Source organism: Cavia porcellus, unplaced genomic scaffold, assembly GCF_034190915.1.
Source record: "Cavia porcellus strain 051 isolate PalLab524CR breed Dunkin Hartley unplaced genomic scaffold, mCavPor4.1 scaffold_6, whole genome shotgun sequence".
Classification (NCBI taxonomy): Eukaryota; Metazoa; Chordata; class Mammalia; order Rodentia; family Caviidae; genus Cavia; species Cavia porcellus.
Genome location: NW_026947489.1, coordinates 97,303,215 through 97,318,193, shown reverse-complemented (window position 1 = coordinate 97,318,193; position 14,979 = coordinate 97,303,215). Strand labels below are relative to the sequence as shown.

General features: G+C 45.5%; 1 protein-coding gene across 1 annotated transcript; it reads left to right on the top strand.

The window, feature by feature from the left end:
• The first annotated feature begins 941 nt into the window (after positions 1 to 941).
• LOC134476335 (natural cytotoxicity triggering receptor 3 ligand 1-like) lies at positions 942 to 14,695 on the top strand. The gene is made up of 4 exons (XM_063249776.1): positions 942 to 1,168; positions 5,378 to 5,725; positions 12,747 to 13,061; positions 14,598 to 14,695. The coding sequence occupies exons 1-4, from the start codon at positions 1,012 to 1,014 to the stop codon at positions 14,693 to 14,695; spliced, it is 918 nt and encodes a 305-aa protein (XP_063105846.1). The 5' UTR covers positions 942 to 1,011.
• The last annotated feature ends 284 nt before the right edge of the window (positions 14,696 to 14,979 follow it).

Here is a 14,979-nt window from a genome sequence, read left to right as displayed (position 1 = left end):
CACATTTCCCACAGCACAGTTTTCCCTGGAGTGGGGTGAGCAGTTCTCTGCAGGTGCCCTGTCTGGAGCAGCTCTGGACAAGCTTTAGGCGAGATGGGGTAGGGGCAGCAGGAGACCATCTTTTCTAGGGCTGGGCGCCTACCTCTGGCCTCCAGTTATTTTCCCCCTGGTAGGGACTCTGAGTTACAGCTTCTCAGTTTAAACTCTCAGATGACAGCTTCCCCCAGTGCCTCCTCAGCAGACCAAATGCACCACATGTGTGGCCCTGGGTTTCCCCTTCCATGGAGCACGATTAAGATGAAAGCCGCACCTCATTAGTAGAGACAATGAACTTGTCTCATACGATCTAAACCTTATTAGGGGGTGAACAAGCCAAGGCTTTGAGACTATTGCTTCGCAATGCTAGGAAGAGCGAACATCTAAGGATCCAAGAGCCAGCGGGCTGTCAATGCTTAGGGGCCAAGAGACGGTGATCCCTGCAGTAAGTTTTCTGATGCCTTTTGCTGAAAACCCAAAGGTCAGAGGGATCGAGAGGCCCCATTGTGAAGGTCTGTATTTGTACTGAAAATGAAGATGAGCGAGCTTCTGCCTTCTCCCTGAGCTCGCTCTGGGACTCTTGTGCATCCTGCAGGAGCCCTGGCGAGTCCGCGGAAGGGGCCTCCTCTTGAAACACATACGCACCCCACATCCACAAAGGTGGCTGTGCAGGGCCAGCTGCGTGAGAAAACCTTGGATTCACTCTTCACTGGGGGAAGAAGTGATGTGAGTTTGTTAATGTATAGAACTCTCCCCCTACTTAAGATAACGTGATTGTCAGTCCAGAGTCTCCAGTGGGGGATTTCCGGGTGTCCCAGGCTCCGCCTAGACTGGTACGTCACTTCTCGGGGCAGACAGTTGTCTGGGTGACAGGACGCCGGAAGACGCCATCGATGTCTAGAAGGTTGTGGACGTCCTCCAGCGATCTGCAGATCCGAAGGCAGCCTTGGGGATCCCCTCACCCTGCAGAAGCTAATGCCGTCCCTCTGTGGCCTGGGGCATCGCTGGGCAGCTTCGGGGCTGAGCGGGCCCCAAGAAACCTGCTCCGATGGGCACGTGACGCAAGCGTCCCTGGCTTGCCGGCTGGCGACCGCGCTGCTGCTGCTCGTGTGTTGTGCGCGGGCCACTTCGGGTAAGAGCTGGGACTGGACTGCAAGAGAGGTGCCTGAAGGAGGTGCTCCTAGGGCGGGCTCCGTCCCAGGGCTCGTGGCTTTGGGCCCTGCCTTCATTCTTTATGTGGGGACCTAGAAGAAAACGGGGACGCCCTGTAAGAAAAGTTCCTTTACTGAGGTCAGAGGGAGAGATGGAGGGCGTTTACATCAGCGTGACTGGACAGTAAACAAGTTTTCTAGGTTTTTTTTTTTTCTCAGATTCAGAGTCTCAGTGTGTAACCCAGGCTGGTCTTGAGCGCACTGTGTACCCCGGAATTGTCTTGGACTCCCAGTGATTCTCTAGCTCAGCCTCCCAAGCGCTGGGATTACAGATGCACTCACTGCAAGCTGGGTCCTGAGACTGCGCACTTTGAGGAACTTAGCAGTGGGCCAAAGGAAACCACGAAAATGCAACCTGAGAAGGCAAAGCGCAACTTTAGATGTTTTAAGACCTTTATAACTTTTGATTTTTTTGTTTGTTTGTTTTTGTTTGGTGTTTTTAGATAAACGGCCCTCCAGCGGGGCAGGGGAGCCCATGTGGCAAAGGCAGTAAAAGGGACTTTGCCAATACAGTATGAACATAGGAAAGAGAAACTTTTGTCTGGCCGGAGTAGGCTGAGATTTTTGAGAGTGAAATCAGAGTGAGAGTTTGGGGTCTACATAAAAGTTGGAGAATATGGAAAAAACAGCTGGGAAGCACCTGTGACTGGGTAAAGAGTGTTTTTTGCTTTGAGAACTTAGCTTTTGTTTGGGAGAGGGCGCCTCCCAACTACCCCCTTATCACCTGCACAACCTTTGCAAAGCACCCCCTTCTTCAGCAGTGCCCCACCTACCCTTCAACCCCCACATTCCAGTCCACCCTGAGGAACACACTGCCATTCCCAGCTGAGCCTTCACCAGCTTTCACATCACTCCACTAACGGCCCATTCTTACCTAACCAACCTTATGCCCTTCCACCATCCAAAGGCCACCTCCTGCCTCCAGTTCCACTCCGAGCCCTCCCCCACCACATTCCCACTACTCCACACTCCCACTCCACACCATTCCCTTCTTTTGTACCCTGCCTCACAGCCTGACACATCACCCATCTCCCACTCCTGCACCCAGCCTTTGCTGCGACCCTCATCCCCATACCACCTACCATCCCCACCCTCTGTGCCCACCATTTCCACATTCCTTCCTTCACTCACCATCTTCATCCCCCTAACCCTCACCTCACCTCTCACCTGCCCCCCAACCTCCCCCAATTCTGCCCTGCTCCACTCCCACCCATGTCTAGCCTGGAGAAACTAAATGTATGCAGGTATCAAATACCTGTATTCCCAGCACTGGGAAAACTGAGGCAGGAGGCTTGCTGTGAGTTCCAAGCCAGCCTAGGCTAAAGAGTGAGTTCAAGGCCAACCCGAATTTCATAGCAAAACCTTGTCTCAAAAAGACTCTCACATGAAAAAAAAAAAAACTGCAGATGCTGGGCTAGGACATGGTGGTGGCCAGAAGAGATGAAGCAAGCCTGGAGTCACCGCTTCTCTTATTGTAGCCCTCTCCCCTCTATCCCTTCCTGAAAAAATCCCTTACACCAGCTCTCAATGAAATGATTACTTGAGGCAGAGGAGTCCTCTCCATGTCCTCTGAGCAAGCTGTAAGGAGAGTTCTTCTTCCCCACCAACATAAATGGCCTCCTTAGAGTTGGCTAGAAATTAAATAAACAATGAGAAATTCTTAACACCTATTAGACAGTCCCAGATAGGCTTGTGATGGAGTGAGTGGCTTTTGTGTGTGAAGGGGTGGGCAAGGAGATAGCAGGAAGCCATGTGGGTGCCAGTGTGTCGGGTACTGGAGAGCCAGATGTGGATGCTCACTTTAGAGAACTTGGTAGCAGCTGCTGGCAGTGGAGCTCCTGTACACACAGCCACGTAGAATGAGCTTGAATGAAGGGAAATAATGGGAACTGTGCACCATATACCCAAAACCACATGTGCACTGTATACATGGGTATACACCATTTCCATAAACAAAGCAACACACTTTTGTGTCATATATTTTTAAATTTTATTTTGAAAGTAGTAAAAAACAACAGAACAAGACAGAAGAAAGCAACTAAGATCGTATAGTGAAATTGGTACCGAATTTCACAGCAGGTTGCCGGGATAACAGTAATAGGTATCACAGTATATTTCGTTATCTTTACAATAGTTGTTCTTTCAACCATGGTTATCAAAATAAAATGAAATCCAGAACATTATACAACTTATCAAAACAGAATATTGAATAGAGCAGTACTATTAATCAGAATACAGCAAAACAGTAAAAAATATTTGCCTTGAAAGAGATGGTGAAAGGAAATCCCCTTATTTGCTATGGTCATCCTCCCAGGAGATGCTCAGATTTCTGGTTCCCATTTGCTAACGGCGGGGTGAGGGGTGGGGGGACAAGAAAAGGAGGGTAGGGGAAGTGGGATGTTTGATTCTAGGCTGTGCACCAGTAGGTTCACTATTGCTTACCAGGCAGGCGAGGTGCTTGCTTGGCTTCTCAGCATCCTAAGTTCCAACATGGTGCGGATCTCAGGAGACACTGGTGGGTCTTCACCTGGAAGGGCCGCAGTCAAAGCAACACACATTTACAGAGCACAAAAGTTGTAGACATGAAAGGACATAGGATGGTTTTCTCGTGGGGAAAGGAAACGAGAATACAAAGAATGAATCTGAGAATAATATTGAGCAAAACTTCTTTTATAGTAGGATCAAAAAGAGTAAACTTGTTTATGAACAAATTTAACAAGAGAAACAGCACATGTATAGTTATATGCAACTTACAGTGAAGTTTTGGTCAGTGAAGAATTGCATACATGCTTGTGGTAACAAGATTATTATGCAGATTTCTGGGTAGAGTGGTGTTCCCTGTTATCTAGCACTAAGGAGGCAAAGGCAGGAGGACTGGTGCAAGTTTGGGGTCTACAGAGTGAGTTCTCTGCCAGCCTGATCACAAGGAAAAGATTCCCCTCAGCAGCTGACAAAGCCGCTGTAAAGGTGTAATACAGCACACAGCTCATGCGTTTGTGCTCACAGGGATGCAAACAAAACTCCTGTGCTGCTAGTTGTGTGAAAATACAGCATATACAGTTCTGCATAGATGTAAGAATGACAATGGATGACACTGAATTATGTGTTTTCTATATAGTGCCTATTAGATCACTTTAGAGTGTTCTATTTGTATATATATTTTTAAATGTGTCCCATAAAATGCCAGGCGGGCAGTAGCTTCTGGAGCTTTATCACTGCATCTCTCAATCTCAGTAGGACTATAGTGAGTGGCTGCCCCATCCATTTAGGTTTGTGTGAGGGTCATACAGTGATGCGCATATGGTGGTGAATCTGGCTGATGAGAGTTCTCAAGTCCCTGTCAGTGAGTGACCCCTGACATGAATCTAAAACCTGTAAACACTGTCCAGAGAAATTTAACAAGATCAAAATATATGAATAAAAAATTCGGGTTGTCTCTCTGTCTGTCAGGCTGGCATAGCAAATGCCACAGATCAGGTGGCTTCTCAGATTTGTTTCTTACCATGGTGGAGGCCGGGAAGCCTGAGAGGAATGTGCTGGCTGAGGGAGTCTCTACTGAAGGCTCCATTGCTGGTTTGCAGGACGCCTCTGCTGGGTCTTCCAGGCAAAGTGAGAGATCTGTTCCCCTCTCTTGTGAGAAGGCCACTAATCCCATTCCTTGGGCTTTGCCCTTAGGACCTGATCACTTCCCAGAGGCATTGCCTCCAAACACCACCGCTCTGAGGAGTATGGCTCTGCAGACACATCTGATAGGACAGAAACATTGTTGAGTCCATAGAGGTGCCACATACATGTCCATAGGTGATATTGGTGACATGGTGAAGGTGGCAGTACTCTCAAGTCAGTCAGCAGATGGAGTGAAATTCCTAGCAGACTTACCTGGTCACTCAGTAACAGGTGATAAGCTGATTCTGATATTCATATTCCATAGGATATTCATATTCCATTGTGGGGACCCCAACAGCAAACATAATTTTGAAACAGAAGCAAGAGGGATCTTAGTGGATGGATAAGGGCCGTGAACTTAGAGCCTGTTTCCTGAGTCCTCACGGTTACCACAAAAAGAATTTATTATTTGGTGGAATTTGAGATACCAAGGATGCCCAAAACCGAGTGTGTTTTTGTCACAGGTTCTCTGAGAGTGGAGGTGCCACTAAGGAAACTGACCGTACGCCTGAACGACAATGTCACCATCCCCTGCAATTTCTCTGGCTTCGCAAGGCTGGACCTATGTGTTATGGCCATTAGGTGGTTTCGCATAGATCCTAAGTCTGGATTGAAGATCACGGTGTTCGAGGTATTTGGCATTAATAAAAACATTCCCAGAACTGGGGCCGAAGTGTCTCGAGAGAGGCTGCAGAGGGGCGACGCCTCACTGCAGCTGCCTGCGGTCCAGCTGGGGGATGCAGGAGAATACTGGTGCGAGGTGGTGGACACCCCTGCCATGGAAGATGACAGCATCTTGCTGGAAGTACTGGGTGAGTGCCTGACGGCAGAGGCCTGCAGTCTCACTGTGCTGGGTCCTGGGGTGGGATGCAGTTGGGTGCATGGGGTAGAGGGTCGAGTGTGGGTCTATCCCAGACATGAGCTCCCGTCCTGGGCTTCTATACACCTCTGGACGACCCTGGGGAGGTCATTAGTCAGTCTGAGCCTCAGTGGGCTACTGATGTTGGTCATAGGTGAGATTGGGGAAAAAAGGGTGAACAGCTTGCTCAGTCCTCACCAGGGCTCAGTAAGTGACAGCGCTAGCAGTTGGTAGCTAATTTCCTCCCACGTGAGTCCACAGTCAGTGTCACTGGGGAAGCCACAGGTCACTGGGAAAGGGAGAGGTCTGGGCCCTGGCTGGACTGACCTCAATCCTATCCCAGTGTTGCTGTTTCTAACCTGTGACTATGGCCAGTCATTTAGTTTCTTGAAACCTGAATTTTTCCATGTATTAAATGAGCTGTTAGCTACTACCTGCTCCATAATAAGATGTGAGATATTGTGGTACATGTCCATAAATGCCAGTGACCAGGGAGGCCGAAGCTGGAAGATCTCAATTGTGTGGATGTCCTGGGCCCCTTAGTGAGATGCTCTTTCAAAATAAAGCAAAAAGTATAATCAATAAAGAGAGGAAATAATATAGCAAAAGCATCACTGAGTGATAGTGGTTCCCTGGTATGGATGAAACTATCCAGCCATTTGCCTGTTGTACTGTAGGTAGGTTCTCTGTCAAGGTCAGATGCTCTTTGAGCTGCTCTTTCCTCTTTTATAAAAGAGTCTGAAATGTGGATGAGCGTTGTAGCTTTTAGTCTGTGGCATAACCACAGATGTTTATTTTCTTACAGTTCTGGATTCTAGAACTCTGAGGTCAGAGTGTCAGCGGGACTGCTTCCCCTTGAGTCCTCTGTTCTTGGCTTTCTCTCTGTTCTCCCTCATGGTTGTTTTCCTCTGTCTGTCCTAAATCTCTTTTCTTGAAAAGATACCTGTTACAATCGATTAGAACCACTCTGACAGTCTCATTCTAATGTAATTATTGTTTTGAGTGTTTATCTGCCAGTCTTCACATTCAGTGATACCAGGAACTCTGCAGTGCACATACGAGATGGAGGGAGACACAAATCCTAATGAAAGAGCAGCATTTCCAAATCCCCTTAAGTGTATGTGTTTCTTTGATCACTTTGTATCTACTAATATTAGGTGTGCAGAGTTTCAGTACTTGGAAAAATTTATTGATTGTGCAGCTTGCAGAAAGCCTGAAATAGCAGTGCCTTTTAAAAAAGCAATGAACAGAGTTATAAGATAGTTCAGTGGATTCTCTTGTTATTCCTACCACTCTGCAGAATTTATCATATCATTACCAGCTTCCCTTGGTATGCCGCAATTCATTTAATTAGTAAACCAATAATGATAAGTTCTTGTAACCAGTCCATAATTTATTCAAATTTCCTGAGTGTTCACTTAGTATGATTTTGTGTTCCAGGATCGCGTCTAGAACACAATACACTGTTAATTTGTGTGTCTCCATACTCTTTTTGGCTGTGAATGTTTCTAGACTTCCCTGGATTTTGATGTCCTCGACAGTTTTGAGCAGCAGTGGTCGAGCTGTTGTAGGAGCCACCCTCTTGGAGTTTGTTTACTGCACTTATAATGTGACTGGGGTTTGGATTTGGGAGGGTGATCACAGGTAAAGGGAGTTTGCAGCCCTCGTCCAGTCACATAATTCATGACTCTCCATGTCGCCCTTGATCTCCTGGGTGCAGTCCTATGTGCCTGGCTGCTTCATTGTTAAGTTACTCTTCCTCTCCGCTTCTGTGCTCTGCTTCTTGAGAGGAAGTCACTATGTGTGAGCCCACTTTAGGAAGTACACTTCTTTCTCTTTGGGATGCAGTGGCTCTGTGATTTATTTGGAATTCTTCACAGGAGGATTGTTTTTGTTTTTGCTTTTGTTTTTGATAGTCTCTGAGCAGACTGTATGCCCAGCTACCCCATTGAGAAATAGTAGGAACTCTTGGGAGTTTAAGTGGATCTTAGGGATACCTAAAGTGACTCCATAACAAGAGAATAGTATTTTAAACCCTCCATCCTTGTACATAGATCTTTGAGTGTTTCATGTGTATTAATATTGGAGGTACAGATGTATGTTCATTAGAATTCATTTATTCTGCAGCTTACAGAAACGCTGAAATAACTGTGGTTTAAAAAACTTAATAGAATAGTTAGATATCCATTGGGGTGCTGAGGATTTATCTCAACAGTAGAATACTTGCCTAGCAAGCTGGAAACCCTGGTTTTACTCTTCTGCACCAAAACATTGAAAAGCTTAAAAAAAGTTCCAGAGGGTTCTCATATTACTCCCATCATATGCTCCATCTACCTCATCATTAAAAGCTGAATTGATTATATATTAAATATTGAAAGAATAGTGTTCATTAATGTCCACAGCTTAAGATTATTTTTTTTTGTCTTTTTCCTTTTTATCGGTACCGGGAATCAAACCCACAACTACCTGTTTGCAAGGGAGGTGCTTATGCCACTGAGCTAAATCCCCAGCCCCTAGCTTAAGAGTATTTTAACTTTGACTTAATATGCTTCTTCTGTGCCAAGATCCCCTCTAGTGTACCACATTTCTTTGAGTAGTTCTTAATTTTACTAAGTGGAACCTTAACCAGCTTTTTCTTTCATGCTTCATGTTCTGGCATTCTACTCAATAATTTTGTGGTACCCCTGCAATTGCAGCCAGCGCCCCATGCATGCTAGGCTTTGCACTCTCATGCAGCTACATCCCTGGCCTTCACCCTGTGTTTGAAAGTGCATCACCAAATTCAAGACCACTGGATTTTTCTCCCACGATCGCTTAGAGCCATTTCATTGTCTTCTGTGTTTATTCAAATCTATGATCCATTTTAAATTAATGACTATAGAAACTAGGTGACTGCCCAAATTCCATGTGCATTGTTTGCATACGAATGTTGAATTTCATGTGGTCCCACCTACCTGCAGTAGGCATTGGTGATGGATTTTTCAACCTGGATGTGTTGCACCCAGCTAAAGACTAACATGAGAGTCAAGGTCACAGTGTGTCAACATCCTGCTGGCTGTGGTACCCTCAACCAGACTGTTAAACTTCAGCCAGGTCCCATTCAGTTTACTCACCTTCCTTGAAGTCTGACACAAGCTAGATATCAAATTGGAAGTCAGCTATTTTCTACTTCTTGTTCAGAAATTCCCAGTCTGGGAGAGATAGAGAGAACATGGCGGACAGACAACAGCAACTACTGAACGCTCTCTAAAGGCTCGGCTCAGAGGCCAGGAATGATGCGGACTAAGGAGATACGAACCAGTAGAGATATGCTCTGCTGACTCAGGAACGAACTGGGCTGAGAGAATCCAACTTGGAATACAGTCCTGGCGCTAAAATAGGAACAGAAAAATCTCGGTGTGGAGGCTCGACTCCGCGCCATTGGAAACCGCGGTTTGGATTTCCCGCCGCCCGGCGGCCGGCTACCTCCACAGCCGCTCGGCAAGGAGAGACGCGACCGCCGAGCTCTGGGAACGGGAGTCTGGGAACGGAGTTCCCGCGCCATCGGAAACCGCAGTTTGGATTTCCCGCCGCCCAGCGGCCGGCTACCTCCACAGCGGCTCGGCAAGGAGAGACGCGACCGCTGAGCTCTGGGAACGGGAGTCTGGGAACGGAGTTCCCGCGCCATTGGAAACCGCGGTTTGGATTTCCCGCCGCCCGGCGGCCGGCGCCTCCACAGCGGCTCGGCAAGGAGAGACGCGACCGCCGAGCTCTGGGAACGGGAGTCTGGGAATGGAGTTCCCACGCCATCGGAAACCGCGGTTTGGATTTCCCGCCGCCCGGCGGCCGGCTACCTCCATAGCGGCTCGGCAAGGAGAGACGCGCAGAGGCTTGGGAACGGGAGTCTGCGAACGGAGTCGGAAACGTGACGGACAGGGAGGAAGGCTGACTGGTGGCGAGGTGAGCGAGGAACTGACTCCCTACCGCAGTTTGACTCCAGCGGAGGTTTTTCTGGGCGCGGGCAGTCCTGTAAGAGCAGGGCGCGGTGGCAACTGCAGCTGCACGTTTCCCTCTCGGACGGGATTGGTGAAAGGTGCCTGGCTGGAGGGACGCTGCTGGCAGACTCCCTAGGCTGGCCTAACCCAGATCCCAGAGCCTGACGGTGGCCCGGAGGAGCGACCGACTCCCGCGTAGGCTGCCTCCTCCGCAGCTCCCTGGGGCGCAGCGGTGAGCGGGAACAACTAACCAGCGCAATTTGATCAAGCTGTGGCTGACAGGCAGGGAAGCCGGGCCTCCTGTGTAAGATTACATTTTATAAGGAACAGAAAATATGGGGAAGGGAAGCAACAAAAAAGGCTCCTCGACCCCCAATCCTGAGAATCAGGCAATAGTGGACACTGCACCAATATACATTAAGCGCCATTTAGAGAGCCTCATAGACCAATTCAGGAATGAAGTTATCAATGACCTGAAGCTAGAAGTATGCAGAATAGTTAGAGAAATGCTAAGCACCACCCAGGAAAAAGCAGATGGTGGAATGGAAGAACAGAAAAAGAGGGGAGAATTGCTTGATGGAGAAAACAGAGAAAGCATTGAGTATGTGAAGCAGGTGCAAAGGGACTATCAAGAAATCAAGAAGTCTACCCAAGACTGGCATAACAGCTTGAAAGAAACTAAGGACAGACTATCTGAATTGGAGGGCAGACTTGAAACATGGGAGAATGAAATGAAAAACTTCTTAAAAATAACAAAGAAACACACAGCAATAATACAAAGACAAGAAGATGAGAAGAGGAGCCATAACTTAAGGATTAAGAACATAAAAGAAGAAGTAGGGACACAAACAAGTGAACTACAAAAGCTACTCACAGAAATAATCCAGGAGAATTTTCCTAATTTAGCAAAAGGTAAAGATACTCAAATGTATGAGGCATACAGGACCCCAGCTACCTACAACCCTAACAGAGAAACACCCAGGCATATAATAATAAAAATTCCAGAAATTCAATACAAGAACAGAATATTAAAAGCTGTAAGAGACAAGAAACAGATCACTTACAAGGGAACAACCATCAGAATTACAGCAGATTTCTCTTCACAAACCATCAAATCACGAAGAGCATGGGGAGAAATAATTCAAGCTTTGAAAGATAATAATCTACAGCCAAGATTGAGATATCCTGCACAACTGTCCCTGGAAATTGATGGAAAAACGAGGTGCTTCCAAGATAAAGAGGAACTGGGGGAATTTGCAACCACCAATTCAACCCTACAGAAAGTATTGCAGGATATTCTAAAAAAAGAAAAATACAAAGAACCCAGAAATAGGGGCGGGGAGGCCACAACGAATGGAGCAGAGAACAAAATGAAGAAGACAAACTGACAGCTACTGACAGAAAAAGAGCTCAACAGAAATGAGACAGAGAAGATTGGATGATAGGAACAGCTTTTTTTGGAGAAAATGACATCTTAATAGGTAATGCTGATTTAGTACCATCTTGTTTTGAAGTCTCATCTAGCTTTTGTTCTTCTGTCTCCAATGGTCTAAACAGGTTGTATCTTATTGGATTTTGCTATGTACGATAGTATAAGAAAAAACCTTTTAAAGACAAGGAGATTATACAGAGACCATTGTTCATTTTCTGTTAGTCGATTCTAAATACTCTATAATGCTGTCATTCTCTTAAATGGATTTACATTGTTTTGATATAGTTAATGCTACAGTATATGAAGTTGTACTCAAGGACTTCAGGGAGGGAGTCAATATGGTAACTATTTTTGGGTCAGGATTATCTGGTGGTGAAACACTATTCTGCTTAAATGGTTATGTTTTGATCTGCCCTGTTTCGCTGTTATGCCCTCTTTTTTCTCAATCTCCACTCCATTATTTACTTTTTTATTTTTATCCATTTAATTAAAGGGAAAAATATAGCAGGATATAATATAGTAACCCACTTTGACTTTCTATTATCTCGATTTGAAGCCCTGTATTACTCTCACCATCTTGTTTTTGACTGAGGTTCCTATATTCTGTTTTGCTGGATAGTATCAGGTTCGAAAGTTTAGGCATCAGCTGAGAAGATAATGAGATTCATTATAACGCCCATTCTCGTTGACTTTTATCTACTTTTGAAGACCTACAATATCTCCAATGTTTTGGTTTTGTCGGTTTTATTCTTTACGGTTTTGTTCAATTGTATTACAACTAATGATATAGGCAATTCTATTAGAAATAGCGGGAGGCATTATGGTAACCATTGTTGATCACCTTGTATTATGTTTTTATATTATCTATTATGTCCACCCTTTTGACTTGACCGATTCTGTTCTGTTATGTCACATTTGGTTTTACTCTCTTCCAAAAAAGCAACAAGAACCGTGGGAGCAATGAAACCCAAAATGTGTAATAGTCACTGTACAAAAGAGAGGAAAAGAAAGTGCTCTAAACTATATAACTGCATGTATATTTAAATGTATAAGATAGAAAATGATATCACAGAGTTTTATTGGATCATTGAACAGAACTGTTTGCAGTATCATTGTTGGAATGTCCACTCTACAAGCTTTAATTTTGTGACTTGAACAATTATTTCTAAGATGGCAATATGTAATCCATTAACTAGTGATTTCCTACTGCGCATTTTTTTATTCTGTAAATCTGTATAACTTGTACCCCTTCACTGTTTTTTTTTCTTTCTTTTCTTTTCTCCTTAAATAAAAATTAAAAAAAAAAAAAAAAAAAAAAGAAATTCCCAGTCTGTGGTAGCAACTCGGTAAGTTTTGAGTTTATTGCTCAGCATGGTTGAGGCATTATCTCTGCCTCTGAGTGTACATCTCTGAAAACAGTGGACCCTCGTGGTTTCAGATTTTTGGTTGCCCGGCTATGGGAGAGAGATGCTAATGTGTAGGTGTGGCAGAATCCAGTTAGTTTGATGTGGGAGAAGAAAAGTGTAATTAGTGCTGAGCTCAACTATGTGACTTCTCTTCCCTGGCAGCTGTGCCAACCAGCAGAGTGTTTGTGGAACAGACCACGGGGACCGGTAACAGTATGTACCTTGTGTGTCAGTCCTTTGGGTTCTACCCAGAAGCCATTAACATAACATGGGAGAAGCGGACCCACAATGTTTCCCAGGACCAGAGGATTTCTACAGACATCTATACTGATCCCATCACCCTGAATGAGGATGGTACCTTTAACATCACCAGCTACTTGAAACTCATTGCCTCTCTGGAAGACACCTACTATTGTGTAGTGGATCACACATCCTTGCAAACCTCCCAGAGGCTGAACTGTACACTGTTTGTGAGAAGTAAGCATCTTTTTACATTTCCTCACTCTGCACCTCGGTTCCTGGGCAGTCTAAAGTGTTTGCTAATGTTTTATGATGAAAAGGATAAACTTGGGCTAAGGCAACAAGCTGAAGTCTGGCCTAACTGAGCCCCAGGGGCAGCAGTCTGAGTTCAGTCCCTGTCCAGGTGCTTGGCCAGGTAGGTGGAGAGGGGTGGTAGTAGTCATCAGGTGGAGACGGGGCTACTTGCCAGGTCATGGCAGCTTCAGGTTTCTGGATGGTCCTTGTAGCTGGGACTGGAGAGCTTGTCAGCTGCAAGGAAAAGGTGACGGGATTTTTCCTTGTCCCCTGATGGTAGGAGGTTTTTGGGCAAGAGGACCAGCGCCTCTTTTATTCAGGCTCCAGGTCCACTATACACTGCTATCTTATGGAGTCCAAATGAGTAATCCTTAATAGGTTCTGTCCCACATGAGGAGGCCGTAAAAGGGTGGTCCTACAAATCCCCATGGCTCTCTGCAGACATACCCAACCCTTTCATAACAGGACTTCTAAAATCTCCTTCCTCCTGGGGCTTTTGGGCTCAAATGTTGGTTGCCAAGTTCATTTCTCTGTTGTTAAGGGAGGAGGATACTGCTGATGAAATGAATATTCCTGGGAGCCCAGCGCCCTAGGGAATGTGAATGGGACAAGCCATATTGGACCTTGGATGACACTAAAGGAGAACTGCAGTGTTCTTAAAACAAAGACTGGGCTATATTTGTAGGCACAGTGTGCAAAGCATGTTTAGACTCCAAAGAGTGTGAAACTTAAATATGTTTTGTGTATTGGTAGGAAGACCTGCTGTGAATGTTTGAACATATGTGGGCAGAGCTAGCGTGGCCTGGACATTGGGAGGATGTGTATGACACATGTGTGTGTGTCATGTATTTAGTGCAACCCACTTTTTGAGACAAGTGTTCAGCATAGTAAGTCCCTGAGTTATGAACCAGCTCAGTTCTGGAAGGATATTCTTAAGTCAGATCCATCTGTATGTCAGGGAAAGTGAGTCTTATACACCTTTGACAGAAATATACAATGTAGAGCATAAAAACCCAAACACAAAAATACTGTAAGTTCACTATCTGTACTTCTATAGCTACCTTAAAATGGTGATCTAGTACAACACAAGTGACAACACGGGACTGCATGGTTGTTACCGTGGGCCTCCTGGCAGTCCCCCCACCTCCCCACTGCGATGTTGTCCAGGAGACACATGAGCTCATCCTGACCCACAGTTTGTTCCCATCTATGAACATTCACAATGTAATTTCTATTTGTATCTGTAAAAGTTCCCAGCTCAAATGTTCCTAAGTTGGGGGTTTCCTGTGCTCAGATGTGGGAGATATGTGTGATAGGAAAGGGGATGCCGCCAAGACCTGTGGCATGGTGTTGGTGGTGGGATCTCTTGACAGGAAAATAAGACAAAGCTCACTGGTGCTAGCGACCATTGTTTTGTGAGGTGTGTTTTAGGCCCTTGCCAATGATTTCTTCTTACTTTTCTCTCTCTTTTGTCCCCAGATGCTGTGATGAGAAATCACGTCTGCATTCTCTCTGTATTTCTCATTTTGCTGATTTTAATAGTGATTTTTGTTTCTTATTGTATATCCAAAAGGTAAGGGGCTCTCTGTTACTTTTCTCACTGCTGAGACAAAACGCCTGACACCCAAAGTTAAAGGGGAAAGATTTATTTAGCTCACAGTATGTTGAGGTTTCTTTCCATAACTGGCTGCCTCCAAGGAAGGTGGCTTACCACTACAGCACAGTTCATGGAGGGTAGAAAGCGGCAAAATCAAGAAGACCTTAGCACCTTTTTGCCTTTTTTCTGCCTCTTTTATAGTCTGTCAAGGCTACTGGTATTAGGGCCATACCAAATGAATCAGTGGACTAATTTAGTAATCAC